Source organism: Zingiber officinale, chromosome 1B (assembly GCF_018446385.1).
Source record: "Zingiber officinale cultivar Zhangliang chromosome 1B, Zo_v1.1, whole genome shotgun sequence".
Classification (NCBI taxonomy): domain Eukaryota; kingdom Viridiplantae; phylum Streptophyta; class Magnoliopsida; order Zingiberales; family Zingiberaceae; genus Zingiber; species Zingiber officinale.
In genome coordinates this window covers 4432377-4449449 of record NC_055986.1, presented here as the reverse complement: position 1 = coordinate 4449449, position 17073 = coordinate 4432377, and the positions used below count along the sequence as shown (strand labels likewise).

At 34.1% G+C, this 17073-nt stretch overlaps 1 protein-coding gene across 1 annotated transcript; it reads left to right on the top strand.

Annotated features, from left to right (window-relative positions):
* Positions 1–11102: 11102 nt before the first annotated feature.
* LOC122047533 (putative disease resistance protein RGA1) lies at positions 11103–15470 on the top strand. The gene is made up of 3 exons (XM_042608894.1): positions 11103–11233; positions 11362–14959; positions 15206–15470. Exon 2 carries the CDS (start codon positions 11403–11405, stop codon positions 14946–14948), a length of 3546 nt encoding a protein of 1181 aa, XP_042464828.1. The 5' UTR covers positions 11103–11233; positions 11362–11402; the 3' UTR covers positions 14949–14959; positions 15206–15470.
* Positions 15471–17073: the final 1603 nt, after the last annotated feature.

The following is a 17073-nucleotide window of genomic DNA, read 5'->3' as shown; positions in this document are numbered from 1 at the left end:
GTACTTAGTAATACGTTTCATTTCAGCATTCCAGGAAGCAGAACAACAAGATCACCTGCACCACTTCCATGTCCCTTTCATTACCCCATTTCCTTTTATTTTATAGAGAATTTAATTACATCACTATTGTAGAGTTATCTGACATTCATGTAGCTTAAACAAATTTTCAATCCCATTGACCTTGTAGATCAAACTGATAATGTAATTACCCAAAATACATCAGAATTCATCTTTGTTTTAACTTGCAAATCTACCATAGTGTTCATTATAAGGATGCAATATGATAAGTGTACACCAGCCAGCTTATTGGAATATCCATTTGTCACGGAACTTAGATAAATACAAAAGCTGAGCTATTCCATAAACAAGTCTCAAGGAAAAAAGACAACAAAACAGAATATTCCTAGACGCATAAAGATGGCAAAACGTGTTCCATATCATTTTACTAGTAAAAACAAAAATTCCAAATAAGACAAACTGTATTGAAAATTTATGTTGTGTCTTTAGTTAAGGAGTAATATAATCAGCAATCAAGTGCTTATAAGACTCAAGAACTGCATAACCACCAGCAATAGTACAATTATGCCAGATTAGAAAGAAGAATAGATTGTTAGGCTATTATTCTAAAAAAGCTAAAGATCGCCTATCAACATTTTCACAATAAAAATCCACAATGTAATTTACTAAGCATAATCTTGAATCTAGACCCTCCGTAGAAATCAAAGATCTTCAAAAACCTAAAACTATGACAATGACTTGTACCAATGATGCATGTAAGCGGGAGCATTCGAGTTAACTAATGCAAACTGGAAAGAGGCCTCTTTGGGCTTTAATTCAAGTTTTCAAGAACAAGAACCATAACAATACAAGATTTATGCATCACGACTGATATAATGGGTGCACATTACAGATATCAAAGCGATCTCGCTAACAAGTGATCATAAATCCCCAGATAGTGGCATTGTAAAACATATCCAATCGCCAAGAATCGAAAAAAAAATCCAAATATCAAAAAAAAAAAAAAAAAAAACTCCAAGAAATTCACACAATAGAGTGAGAGAGTGAATGTAAGAGAGAGAACCTCGAAGGAAGGAGGGTAGCTTTGTCAATCCCGGGTCCCCGTGTCTCTCTTTCCACTGTATATTAATTTCTCCGGTTACCGTGATTAACCTCCCTCGTAATAATCTTGGGCAAGGTACGGCGGGAGCGCTGAGCGCGAGCATTATTGCCTTTTGCCCAATATCGAAGGATTTTCTGAACACAAAATGGTATAGAGAATCCGGCTTACTTATCAACACGCTTACACTAAAATGACAATTTAATTATTTTAATATGATGAAAATAAACAGAATAATTACATGCGTTTACAAGTAAATTTCATCGAAATAAAATATAACAAACACCAGAAAGGAAGAATGCCTCCCCCATTAAATGAGATTAGATCCTCTATTCCGAGATTCCCATGTCCTCATGTTCCCTCGCCGATCGGACGGACTAGATCACATTTCAAGGATGCAGTGCACATCACGAGGTTGTAATGACCGTCCGATCGGTGAGGAGACATGGGGACACAGGAATCTCGGGACAGAGGATTTGATCTCTCATTAAATTAGCATAATGACTAGCAAAAAAAATAAATAAATAAGAATAAAACTTCTATATCCTCGAACATGAAACACGATCAAGGACAACGGAGTGAGTGTTAGTTTCAACCACTACTGTGCCTAGTTGCGTTGTTTTTTGTTGCAGAAGTCAAACCAAAGTAACGAAAATTATTTGTGTATGTGAGGAAAAGGATGTTGGACTCAATTTTATCTGCCCTCTTAATAACTGTCTGCAACTACAAACAGTCATGATTCATTGAAATTTTTTATGTTCATATAAATAATATATTCCTGTTGGATAGATTACAAATAATTGAGCCCTTTGTCTTTGGTTATGCATTTCAAGGTTCGAGGTTCGAGCAACCTTGTTTAGTGTACAAAGTTGTTCATGGAGTTTTCAAAGTTAAAAAATAGCTAATAGACAACAATTTTTTTAAAAAATCATTATCTTTGATATATATAAGACAACGATTTTTAAAAAATCATTGTATTTGATATATAGAAGACAACATATTTTTAAAAACTACTGTCTTCTTTTAGTCAACAATAACGATTTTTGATAAAATCGTTGTTTTGTGTTGAACTGTTCTTGCAAGTGTGAGATTGATTGCATTAGAAATTTTGGTTGCCTATATATACAGTTTGAGCTAGTTATAAACTTTTGAGTTGCTCTAAGGGCCATGAGATAGTGGAAAGATACTTAGTAGTTATTATCAAGATACTCATGTTTTAATTCCGGTATATTTATAAGGATTTTTAACCAAGGGATTTTTTTAAAATTTGATCAATTTTTGAAATTAAAAAATATTTTTAACTGAAGATTTTATGTTATATCTAATATTTTTAACCCTTATAAAAATATTAGACTTGCAACCAGCCCCGGTTCTAACATTCAGGAGGCCCTGGGCAAAACGATAAAATATGCCCTAATTTTTTTAATAAAGTAAAATTTATTTACAATGACTTCTTCTAACTTTTCTAGATGCAAAATCATCTATAATATTATTAATTTCAAGATTTTTTTAAAATATCTTTTTTCAATAGATAAAATTGTTAATCCATTCAATCTCTCTTGCAACATCGTTGATCTCATTTATGTTTTCAGTAATTTTAATTTTGAGAAACTTCTTTCAGTTGATCCTACGGTAACAGGCAAAGTCAACAATATTCTATAAACAATTGCAACATTTGGATAACAATCTATATTTTTTACAAAATTAAAAATATCAACTGCCGACATTATCTCATTTGGTAAAGTTAGTTGTAGTATTTTTAATTCTGTAAACAAATCATCTAACTCAACATCTAATGAATTATTATGCATAAAAGTGGATGTCAGATTAACACAATATTTTCTCAACACATCATTATCCAATGATTTTAATATTTTCGAATCAAACAAAAAACCAAATATGTTTTCAAATGTTTTCATTTCATCAAATCTACTTTTCAAAAAAGAAATTGTTATGTCTACAATAATCACAAAAAAATCAATTCTAAAAGATTCTTCAGGTGATAGTGAAATTTCATCATCTTCTTTCTCATCAAATTGTTTTTTTTTTCTAAAAATATGACGTTTCATTGAAAATATTGGTATATTCATATCAGATGAGACTTTTAGCAATAGTCAAACTTGTTGCAAAACCATCATTCCTATATTTTTCAAAATATTATATTACACCATCTAATTGTTTCATAGCAGAATCAATGCACATAGATTTTGATTGTGTTTATAGCAAATAAAATATCATACCAAGTAAAAATTCAAAACTTTCAATTGAGTTAACTATACTTTCAGCTTCACTCTTAGACTTTGCATCATCACAAATGTCATATAATTCTAATAAAGCACTTCGCACTTCAAGAGCTTAAAACCTAATAGCTTGAACACTTATTTGACAGTTAATCCTTTCACATTATCAAGTAAAACTTTCCATCTTTTAGGAGAATTTGAACTACTCCAAAAAAAGAAACACTTTTAACACAAGAATGTGTCATATCACTAAGAGTCAAATTAAAACTATGACAAGCACATGGCATGTATAACACTCTTGGGTTTATTTCAATCAACCTCTTTTGAACTCCTTGGTGTTTCCTTTCATATTAGAATCATTATCATAACCTTGACCTCTAATATTTTCAATACTAAGATCAAGTGATTTTAATACATTTTTTAATTCATTAAAAAGTCCAAAACCAGATGTATCATTAACTTTTAGAAACTCTAAAAAATACTCTTCTATTTTCACATTGCTAGATGACATATTAACACATCGTACTATGAAAGTCATTTTTCTTGATGACTAATATTCGGAGTACAATCAAGAATTATTGAAAAATATTTTGCCTCCTTAATTTTCTTAATGATAATACTTCTAACATTATCGGCTAAAAGAGAAATCAACTCATTCTGAATTTTATGACCAAGATAATGATGATTAATTTCATTATTTTGAATGCGTCTAATATGATCTTGCATCACAACATCAAATTCAGCAATCATTTCAATCAACCCTAAAAAGTTTCCATTACTTTCTTAGTATAGTTTCTCATTAGATCCTCGAAAAGTCAAACAACGTTTAGAAAGATATTTTACAATTGCTAATATTCTTGTAAGAACTTGTCTCCAACGCTCTCTTTCTTTAGAGATTTCTCGTTATAGATTTTTATCTAATCTCATTTTTAATTCCTTCCAAGAGTTCATATTAATTATATGTTCAATAGGATTTTCATGTTCTTTAAGTCGTTCACTGATATGTTTCCAATCTCTAAACCCATCATTCGCTAAAGAACTTTTATTGTTTTCAGATTTAAATAACTTACAACAAAAGTAATAAACTTTATCAACATGTTTACTGAATACCAACCACTTTCGGTCTCTTTCCTCTCCATTACTTAACTTTTAAAAATAATAAGTACTTGAAAAATGTCTAGAGTAGTGATCAAAAGGAAATGTGAGATTTATTTCTCTTATAGGCCCCTTTTCAACTAAAATATCACGTGCATTGTTATCAAGATTATCCCAATTTCTTGGGTCATATATATCAAGTGGAGGAATAAATTGTTTATCAATATTATTATTCTCATTATCTACTATATTAGTAACATTTTCATGCTCTCCTAAATTATCTCTATCTTCATTAATATCATGACTTTCATTAGATTCATCATTAACATCATGAATTTCATTAAATTCATCATTAACATCATGAATTTCCTTAGACTCCTCGCTAATATCATGTATTTCTTTAGACTCATCTATATTATCCCTATTTAAAATTTCTATATTTTCATTAGAACTTGTACTTTTAACAAATAATTTATTAAGAGCACATCTTTGTGATTCAGTTAACTGTTCTAGTCTTTTTTTTTTTTTCTTTTTTCACATCCAGAAATATGTTTTTTAGGCAACATATTATAATTCACAAAATCACAATTAAAAAGTTATAATTTAAATCAACTTAGTTTGAGTATAAAAGGAATAATAGCACCTGGATTGAAATTATTTATAGGCTTAACACTTAGCAGCTTAAGCACCTCGCCTCAGATACGGTAGACTACAGTAAAACACCTGTTTATTAATTTAACAATTAAGTCAACATTAAATTCCAAATTTACAATTAATTAATTAACAAAAAATTCCTATTCTATGAACAATTGTCTAATTAACAAAAAATCGTAGTACAACACCATGTAGAGTTTGTAGACTTACAATCTTGCACTTGCAGTTGCAGACGAAGAGTTGAAGATGAATAGATCTGTAGATGGTCCAATCGTCGGCTCGCAAGTCGCAACAGAGTGGAGCAGCCGTGTAGGGCAGAGGCAAAGGACTGAAGTAGCACTGGCACAGCCGCGCACAGCGCAATGCCACAACCTCGTGGTGACGCGGTCGCGAAGGCGAAGCGGCGCCTCGACGGAGACAGGGAGTCACGGGCAGAGGTGAGAGACGTAGAGGTGAGAGAGGTGTAGTCGTAAGTCATGTAGTCTAGTGGAGTGATTCGCTAGAGGAGAGGAGCAGGCGAGCAGCAGCCGCCGGCCGACGTAGGTGAAGGAGAGTAGGAGACGCAGAGCGGCAGAGGTGAGAGAGGTGCAGAATGGGGCAATTTCGCCAAAGCAGCAGCAGCCGACAATGAATTTTGTGGAGCAGCAGCCGGCGGATGAAAAGCAAAGTAAAACTTAACCTAATTCCTAAATAAATGAATATATATACATATACTTATCTATAAACATTGGGCCGTGGGCAGACGCCTAGAACCGCCCGACCTCTCGGCTGTGCCTACTCACAACCGAGGGTATTTGAGAACATGAATATAATCAAGCTAGGTACACGAATATATAAGAACTAATTTCATATAAATATGAGGTCATTTGATTTATCGATTGATTTTGTCTAAAACTGATTGATGGATCAAATGGCCTCGGATTAATATGAAATTAATTTCTATGTATTAGTCTACTTCTATACCCTCAAATTTCAATTTGACCTAATATATTAAGAGTAATGATTTTTTGAATATAAATGTATTTAAAAAATTAACGTCGAAATTTTTAGTAAACCAGTAAATTGATTTTTTAAATCTGTAGACCGATTTTTTTTTTTTATCAAAGTTGATTTTAAGTAAAATCTATTGATGAATCAAACGATCTCGGATTGATATGTAATTGGTTCTATGTGTTTAGCTAATTATCTTGATTATATTTTTGATCTCAAACGTCAATTTAACTTAATATATTAAGAGTTGTGATTTTTTGAATACAAATGTATTTGAAAAATTCAATTCGTGTTCGAATAATCAATGATCTGAATATATTAGTGATGGTGACTGGGTTTTCCTCTTACTGAAGGCTGGCAAGGCAATATTCCTCTGGTCTATTTTTTTGAAAATTAGAAGAGTTGGATCGTAGTCATGATTCAGCCATAATTATATTAATTGTGATCTCTTTTTGGATTTATCTTTCTATCCAAATTATAATTTGGATCGGAGTGGGTGGCCGGAAGTCATCTCCCGCTCAACGCCCGACGGTCCCTTGCTCGTGATCACGATCCGACCATAATTATATTATGGACTATTATCTTCTCATCTATAAAAAGTTGGATCAAAAAGATCCTTGCTCACCTATGGTCATTTTTATCATTTTTAAATGCAAGCCGCATATGGACTGTCAGCTGGGTTTAATTTACTAAATTATATTTTACAGGTTTAATTCACTGTGCTAATTAGGCTATTCGCTAATAACGAAGATAAAAATAAAATTAATATACAATTGGATTTAATTTATTAAATTATATTTTACAGGTTTTATCGAAGGGCCAGCGTAACAATATTGAACCACTGGCTATTCGCTAATTATATTTTACAATAGACCATTAGAGTAGAATAAAATATCCCTTATAAACCTGTATAAGGTTATCACTTAACTTACAGGTTATCACTTACACGTTTTATCTATCTATATATAATCGAAGGGCTAACAATATTGAGCCACTTAACTTCATATGATGATTATCACTTTTTGTTTTCTCCAACCGTCTAGCCAGATAAAACTGTAAACGGAAAACTTCAAATGATATCTTATCATATATTTTTATGGTAAATTTACCAGCAGGCTATCTTCTGGTAGTAAATGCATCTGTTACGTGTTTAATGATAATATTCGAATTCAAATTTTTTTAATAATTTTGTTGAACTTTCCTCTTAATCACATATATACTGTTATATAATCAATTTATCAGGATTTCAGCACTTATTAGGCTTATAATGTTCATTTTTAAACTTGTTCCATACTATGTTAATGCATGGTATAAAAAAATTTAACAAATATGTGTTGTTATGAAAATAAGTATTTAATTAACCTACGCATTCTATCACAACTGCTAAAGTTTTTCCCCATTAATTAAAAAAAATTAAATTAGATAACATCGAATATGTGACAATTGAGTTTGTCTTATAGAAATTTTCAATCCATCATCAAACTAAATCAGAAAATTCTCATAATAAGTATTTTAAAAGCCCGGTATCCTAAATTACGCGTACTATTTGAAAAACAATATCTCCATAAATATAACATAATTAACTGTTTATATCTAGATTATAATTTGATATTCTTCTACGCACCTACGCACCACAGTCCGAGGGTAATTTTTAATTAATCCAACATCTTAAAAAGACGTCCTTTTGTTTTCATTATCATCAAAATACTTGGTTTTGAAAAAAAAAACAAACTGTTACACAAATTAAATATTTATCTTTATAATTATATAAAACAAATATTTTTAATTAATGCTTATTGAAGGGTCGAGAAACCTGCTGCACAAAATATTTTTAAAAGCTGCATAATTAAATAATTTTAATTAATCCTGGCTGAGTCAGCTTCCACTGAAATGAAAACGCGTGAAAAAAAAAAAAAAATCATTGTCACGTGCCTATCCGAGCGTAGAGATCGAAGCCTGACGCTTTACTTGGATTCTAAGTCAAATTGGACCTAACATTACTGTTAGTAAAAAAAAATGTTCACATTGCTCTTTGAAATTTCGTCTGTTTTTTAATGCGTTATAACGTTATAATAGGAAATTGGTGTTAGTGAAGGGTTAAATTGAAATTTGCTAAATTTAACAAGCTCCCGACACATGCACGTTCTCATGTTTCTTGCACACGATCCATGCACGTTCTCTAATTCACACTATCTTAAGTTCTCAGTATGAAAAGTAAGCGGAACAACGAGAAACAATAAACGGAGCAACAACAAAAAATTTAGGGTAATACTAATCGGTCAAAATTACCATATATTTAGCGGAACAACGAGAAACAATAAACGGAGCAACAACAAAAAAATTTAGGGTAATACTAATTGGTCAAAATTATCATCCAAAATATATACATGCATGTATTTGCATGGGTATTTTAATTTTATATATATATATATATGTTAATTACATATATGTACATGCATGTATTATGATTAGGAAATAAAAATTTCTAATTGGTCAGATTCTGGCCAACAAAATTTACTGTTATAGCACAATAGTAAAATATCGTGTATCTTTGTTGATATTTGGATCCCCTTTATATATATAGTGCTTCTGTAGTGAGTATGGACATGTCTCAAAGCTTTCCCTGAAAAGACCTATCAGTAAAGTGTCCTTGACACGGTACCTCAACGGGCCGAATATATCTCTGAAGTGACAGTGAAAGTTTCAGTTATACGATCCTCTGTATCGACACTAGCTCCCAATAGGATAGTCTGCCGTGTCTGTTGCTTGGTCGAGCGGAATAATCGCTCGGCCGGAATTCCCCCATTCGCGGTTTGTTGCTGGGCCTAGCGAGCTAGCCGCACGGTCGGAAGTCCACTGTCCGCTTGCTCTGTTGTTGGGCCGAGCAAGATAGCCGCTCGCCCGGAAGTTCACTGTCCGGTGCTCTACTGATGTTGAGTTTACTGCTAGGCCGAGTGAAAGAGCCGCTCGGCCCGATTTCTGCACACTGCTCCCTTTGTCATCCTTTTATTTGAGCGTCGAGCGCTCGGCTCATGGCCGAGTCAAAGGTGATATCGGATTGAACCTTTCTCTTCCCGATCGTGATACGATCGTTCGGTCGACAGATGACCTCTAAACATTAACCGCCTTAACTTTGATCTCTTTTAACCTCTATCATGACAGTAGGGTAGAGTCCTCGTCATCACCGCATCACATTCTATCACAACTGCTGAAGCTTTTCCCCTTTAAATTAGTGTGTTATTTTTAATTAATTAAAAAATTTTTAAACCAGATAACCTTGATTAAGTTTTCAATCCGACACTAACATAAATTAGGAAACTCTGGTAATAGTCTATTATCCCATGATTGCGTGTACTATTAAAAAAAAATCTATAAATATAATATAGTTAACTGTTTATATCTATAATAACTTAATACTCTTCTATGCACCACAGTCCGAGGATAATTCTTAATTAATCCAACATCTTAAAAAGACGTCCTTTTGTTTTCATTATCATCAAAAAAAAAAAAAAAAAACCTGTTACACAAATTAAATATTTATCTTTATAATTATATAAAATAAATATTTTTAATTAATGCTTATTGAATGGTCGAGAAGAACCTGCTGCACAAAATAATTTTAAAAGCTGCGTAATTAAATATTTTTAATAAATCCCAACTGAGTCACCTTCCACTGACATGTAAACGCGCGAAAAAAAAAAATCATAGCACGTGCCAATGCCAGTGCAGAGGCCGAAGGCTGCCGTATTGCTTGGATTCCAGTCAAATTGGATCTAACATTGGAAGAAGGGAGCGGGAATAAATATTCCGGTTTGATTAGAAAACATAATGTTAGTAAAAATTTTCACATTGCTCTTTGAAATTTCATCTGTTTTTTAATGCGTTAAAAATAAAATAATCTCAATTAGTCTTATTAATTATCTTTAGAATGATTAATTCAGCCTTATATAAATTTCTTATCAATCATCAAGATAATTCTGAAAATTCAAAAATCTAATATCTTTTAATTACGTCAATCATTTAAAAAAAATTCTTACAAAATATCATAATAGAGATCGAATCGTGAGTATTTAGATAATAATTTGAATATCCTATTATGACATCGTAGCTCCGGTCATTTTTAATGGATTATAATGATATAATAAGAAGTTGCTAGGGTTAAATTGAAATTTGCTAGATTTGACTAGCTCCCGACCCATGCGGCCATGCACGTTCTCATGTCTGTTGCACACGAACCCATGCAGGTTCTCTAATCCACTATCTTAAGTTATCAATATGGAAAGTAAAAGGAGATGAACAAGGCATTATGGAAACTCTGCACTTCTGAATTCACTATATTGCCATCGTCTTATTTGCCTACGACTAGGATTTTAAAGTGAAGAATATTGGTCACAATTTAAAGCGGAGATTATTTTTATATTGAGTGCTTTATTTTAAAGATATATTATTCCACTCTATGAAGCGTAAAGAGTATTTCAGATTTTAAATTACTAATAAATATTTTTATAAAAAAAACTGATGACATATGTAATTAAGAATGCGTTTTAAAAAAATAAGTTGAAAAAAGACTCTACAAATTGTGTCATGGGTGTGGATTTCTTTAATTTTCAATGGTATATGTGTGAGCTTAATAAATATTGTGGCACATTAACTCGTCATATACTCATATATATTGCTGTACAAATTAACTATTATTTAGTCAGCTTCTACAAATAAATAAGCCGAAAAAATGACACTAAGAAGCTAGGCAAAAAAATGAATCAGGGATTGATAAATTTAATGGTCCAGATGAACTTCTGCTTATATCTATGTACTTATAAATTAAATAGTCTTAATTAATGTTTGATTGGTAAGCTTCTATTAAAAAAAATAGAAGAGGAGAGAGTTTAGTGGTGATTCATATTTGTAATTATATTATATATTAAATATTTTAAATTAATCCTACCTGAGTCAGTTTCCACTTAACTGAAAAATATTTTAAATTATGTATTAGATTCAGAAGCATCGCCCGACTTTGCTTTGATCTCCAGCTGCCTTTTAGCAATATTTGCTCACTACTGACACTATTCTGTAGTTTGCAGAGGCATCGCCGACTCAACGGCAACGACGATCATCTCCTGATCCATTTTATTTGGAGGTAATCAAATCTCGTATGCATATTACTTTGCTATATTAATCCTTAAAGTATAATTTGCCATCAATCAATAGTTATATTTTACTTTGCTACTCTCTCTGTTTTGTTTTTGCTGTTCTTTTGGCTTGCAGATCTGAAAGAAGAGTCAAGATCTTCTCTCTTCTGCAATCAGATGGCGGTGTCACTGACAGTGGTGGGGGGATGGTTCGCGCAGGCCTTCATCCAGACCTTGATCGATAAGGCCAGCGACAAAGCCATCCAACTGTTTGCCGAACGCCGGGGTTTCGCGGCGGACATGGAAACTCTGTGCACGTCGCTTCTGGAGACTCAAATCATCCTTGACAAGGTACAGAGTAGTCAGAGCAACGACACCAAGTGGAAGACATTGATGCAGAAACTCAAGGATGCTGCTTATGATGCTGAGGACTTGATAGATGAGTTCCAATACCATGTACTCAGGCAGAAGATCAATGGTGAAGAAGAGGACAAGGCAGTAAGTGGCTCCGGTGGCCTTCCAAACATTTTTTCTGCTGCAAAAGAAAAGTTGTTTGGTTCTTCTCATTCCTTGGAGGAAGAGGCCATGAGAGCTAGCGTGGTGGAGATTCAAGGAAGGCTGGAGAGAATCGCTAACAGTATGAAGAGCATCATGAATGTGTTACCACCAAATGATAGAGGGAAGCAACCAGATCAGATGAAGTTTCAGTCCAGAGAATCATGCTCTTCCCCGGTGACGGACATATTGTTTGGTAGAGATAAAGAACTAAATCAAGTGGTAGACTGGTTGTTGGGGTCAGCTAATCAGGTGGAACCAGCATCGGGATTTCTCAACGATGCCCTATCCGTGTTGCCCATCGTCGGTATAGGAGGGGCTGGAAAGACTACTCTTGCTCAGTATGCGCACAAAGACAACAGAGTTCAAGAACATTTTCAGCTCAAGATTTGGGTCTGTGTGTCTGACAATTTCACTGTGCAAAGACTCACTAAGTCTATGATAGAATCAGTAACTCTTAAAAAAGAATATGATAATATGGAGTTAGAATCTCTTCAAAAAATACTCCATCAGCATATTGCACAAAAGAAGTTTCTGCTTGTTCTGGACGACTTGTGGAGCGATAATAAGAGAATCTGGGAGAAATTCTGTGCACTACTTAAAGTCGGAGCTTATGGTAGCAAAATCATTGTTACGACTCGAGATATGAAAATTTCTAAAATGGTTAGCATGGTGGAACCAATCTTGCTTCATGGTTTAGACGAAGATACCTTTTGGCAATTGTTCAAGAAATGCTCATTTGGCACACTTAACCCTGAAGAATATCCGGAGCTAGAAGACATTGGTAGAAAAATTGTTCGCAAGTTGAAGGGCTCACCATTAGCTGCAAAGACACTCGGCGGTGTTCTGCAATCAAATTTATGTCAGCAACACTGGGCCACCGTAATGGAGAGCGACATATGGAAAGTAAAACAAGATGAAGATGACATTATGCCAGCCCTGCATTTAAGTTATCAATATCTTAATGAAAATATGAAGCAGTGTTTTGCTTTTTGCTCGGTGTTCCCTAAAGACTACAGATTTGGTAAAGCTGAGTTAGTTCGAATGTGGATGGCTGAAGGCTTCATCAAAGATAAAAATACAAAGAGGATGGAAGATGTTGGAAGCGACTATTTTCTTGAGTTTGTTAACAAGTCTTTCTTTCAAGAATACGAATTTGGTGCATTTGTGATGCATGACCTTGAATACGAATTTGGTGCATTTGTGATGCATGACCTTATACATGATTTAGCTGAGATGATTTCTGCGGAAGAGACTTGTAGGATTAAAAATAACAGACAAACAAAGATGCTTTCCACTATTCGGCATCTTCGAGTAGAAGAAGAAGAAAAATTGCCGTTGGAGTTCTCTGGATACGACAAGTTACACACCTTGCTGTTGAGAACAAATTCACCTCCCGATAACCTTTTTGAAAAATTAAGAAGCATTCGCATTTTGGATGTAAGTTGGTGTGACTTGGAGGAGTTATCTGAACATATTGGTAAATTGATTCACCTCCGTTACCTTGATATATCATGGAATTCTAAAATTAAAATTTTGCCTGACTCATTATGCGACCTTTATAATTTGCAAACACTGAAGGTAAACGGTTGTTCTAAACTGGAGTCTATACCACAAGAATTGGGTAAGTTGGTCAATTTGAGACACATTGATGCAGGTTACGAGTTTTGGAATATGATAAAGCTGGATGTACATAGACTAACTAATCTTCAAGAATTGCCAACATTTAGTGTTCGAGAGGATGATGAACTCAAGCTTGGACGACTAAAGGATTTGACACAGCTTCATGGAACACTTCGTATTCAAAATCTTGAGAATGTTGTTGATAGCAAAGAAGCACAGCGGGCTGGGTTAAAGAGCAAAGTCCACCTAAAAAAATTGGTGTTGGAATGGAATTATTGGAAACTGCATGGTGGGAAGGATGCCATATTGGACGAGGAAGTAATTGAAGGTCTGCAGCCACACGAATCACTTAAAATGTTGAAAATTAGAGGGTACAATGGAGGTAGGTCGCCTAGTTGGTTGATGCCAAAAGTTCTATCCAATTTGGAAAAACTTGAATTAGTAAATTGCAAGGGATGGGATGATGTTCTGCCATTTATTGGTCAACGTTTGCATCTAATTGAACTTCGTATGGAAGACATGCCTGCTTTGAAACAACTGAGTCATGAATTTTCAGGCAAGTGTTTTCCAAAGTTGAAAGTGCTTAATTTATTGAATTTGCCGGCATTGGAGGAGTGGTCTTGGACTGAGGGCAAAGATCTATTTCCCTGCATGCGTGAACTTCGTGTCAGAGATTGTCCCAAACTAAACAGATTACCTTCCTTCCCTCCTTCCCTAGAAAAATTGAAAATATCATGGTGTCCCAGTCTCATATTTAATAGCAAAATGAAAGATGACGAGGAAGGTGGCTGCTATCTACCGCCCGCAGTCAAGGTATTAGAATTGGACAACTGTGGCGAATATTCAAAACTTTTGCTTGAATGCTTGTCCAACCTTCATTTAGTTACTCGATTGACCATAAGGCATTGCCCACATATAACGTCTATTCCTCCGGTTCAATTGGTAGAACTGCAATATTTGTACATCTCTAAATGTGATGAGTTGAGACGGATGGAGTGCTTAGGACTCCTTAAATCCCTCGAGCGATTGAAGATCGTAGGATGTCCTAAGCTGGTTCAGTTGGATGTAGAAGATGAACAAGCAGCGAGGTTGTTGTCATCTCTGCGTTATTTATGCGTGGACAACACTGCTCTGCTTAAAATGTTTCCTCTGAGAAACTCACTGTCATTCATCACAGAACTTGAAATCGAATCATGTCCTGAGGAGATGATATTTGAGGAACCGATATTGGTGCGGAGCCTCACTGCTGTTACATCACTAAGCTTCAATTGTTGCGATAAACTACAATCTCTGCCGACTGAACTGCTGCATTGCCTTCCCTTTTTAAAAAAGTTAATGGTGTCTAACTGTCCACAGCTCCAATCACTGCCAGAGATAGGACTTTCTCCCTTTCTCAAAACACTAGAAATATGTAACTGTCCACAGATTCAACCGATGCCAGAGGATGGGCTTCCCATGTCACTAGATGTTTTCCATTGCTCAGGCAATGCTCATCCAACGCTGATGAAGCATTATAAAAAGTTCCACGCCGATAGATGTAGATAGGAGAGTTAAGAGTAAGTACCCTTGACGCCCGTTATTTTCATGCATAAAGAGATTTTATTTTGCATTCCTTCTATTGTATTTTTTAGTTAATATTCGCAATAAAAGAATCATAGTCTCTCTTTTCACGTATATACGAGTCATCAACTTTTTCTTTGCCATATAGTTTTTTTTAATCTTTGATAATTAGCATTATTTGCATTGCTCATTCTTTTGTTGTCTCTTGTGTTGCATGTAATTTACACGGTTAACTTATGAAGGCAAGGTTGGAATTGGAATGACAACTGGGACGATTCAATTAATTATCACAAGAAGGATCTGGTTCTTCAAGGACATGCTATGCATTAAAAAATGGTAAAAATATCTATTGGAGTTTGCTGATAATAATATTCAAGTGATAGTTTCGTGATATGTTCTTATGGTGATATATGATGTATGTCTTTAGAATAGTTTACTATGGGAACAAAATTTACGATTGTGTGTAAGTATGCATTTCTTTAATTTTCATTGTATCTGTGTGAACTTGCTAAATAAGTATTATGACATATTAATTTGTCATTTTGACATTTGAATATTCTGTAACTATTATTATCAATTTTGTGACTTTTATATTTATATGTGGATCTTATTTAATAATTATGTTGAACTTTATGCTTAGTCTTAATTCTTAACTCCTTGGTTTTGTGATATATATTCACTTATATTCTGTTAAAAACAATAATAATAAAGATACATGAGAATAATAACTTCTTTGTATCATTCATCGTTTCAATATATTGATTATTTTTTGAAATAAGAAAAGTCAATCTTTGTACGAGATTTTTCTTATGTGTATAAGATAGTATTTTTTTTTCTTTTATCAGTGTATGATAGTTTGGGATGCAATTTTGGTTGCATTATATATATATATATCAATGTGAACAATTGATTCTTTCTTGCGATCCACAATGGCCGGAGCTTCTTATGCGAATTTTGGTTGCATATACATATATATACCGTGTGAGCTAGTTTTGAGCTATCAAACACAATCCATCCATGTTGGCCACGTTAAGTCAATCAAAATTTGACAACTTAATTGATTGTAGAGTATCGTTTCACCGACAATTTCTTTATCTGTAAAGGTCCAGTAGCTCTTGACCTATTAAACCTCTAATATTGGTGATAAAAAGAAATTATTGTTCTTATAATCTTATACACATAGTTTAAAGCATATTGATAAGTTTGGAAGATCTCATTATCATTAATGTATGGCTCAAAGTGGTACTTGAAATTTGCATAGTATCCAAGTTTTGCCCGACTAATTCTATAGGTGGGTGGCCCTCTCCCTAGTTTGCCCACCGGATACATTCAGAAATGCTCACAGTAGGCAGCCGACATCTGCAGTCTTGGTCGTCCTTGTTAAGCCGTTCCAACACCGAAGCGAATGTTTTGTTTGCGAAGGTAAAGTCCTAGTCTTTTTTAAAGACCGAGACCACCCAACACAAATTTTCCATCAAATTCAACATCATCATGCCCACTAGAGGATCGCACCGAGGTGCTCTCGCGTTTTCCTGTAACACCTTACTGTTGTGCCAAGCTTGGGGGAGGCTTTGTCGAAGCTTTAGAAGGATGCAGTAGGCAGAAATTGAAGACATCTAGATAATAGAATGAGATTCAATGAATTGTTCCCAAGCTTGGTCTCCCCTTCAAACCCATATGTGACGCTATTAGACTTGTTGGAGATTTGTTCCATCTCCTCACTCGACAAAGTCAAATTCTCTTTGGTCAATTCAGTTATAACTTTTAGACTTCTTGCTTACTCATTGGCAGTGTCGTCTAACATATCTAAGAGGTTATATCTGGTGTGTAAATGACTTGCTTATGCATTGGCAGTGTCGTCTAACATATCTAAGAGGTTATACTTGGGCAAATGCATAAGCAAACAGAGAAAGGTGACCCATTGATATTACCGAATAACAGCCTTCATTCTTTTATTGTATGGCCAGATGGCTTCTGCATTTACACCTGTTAGATGAGCTTTGAACTTTGCATATGAAGTTAACAGAGCTGAAGCAGATCTAGTTACACCTGTTAGATCAATACTATTATATATGTGAGGATTCCAACTAGCTTAATTGGTAAGCACTAC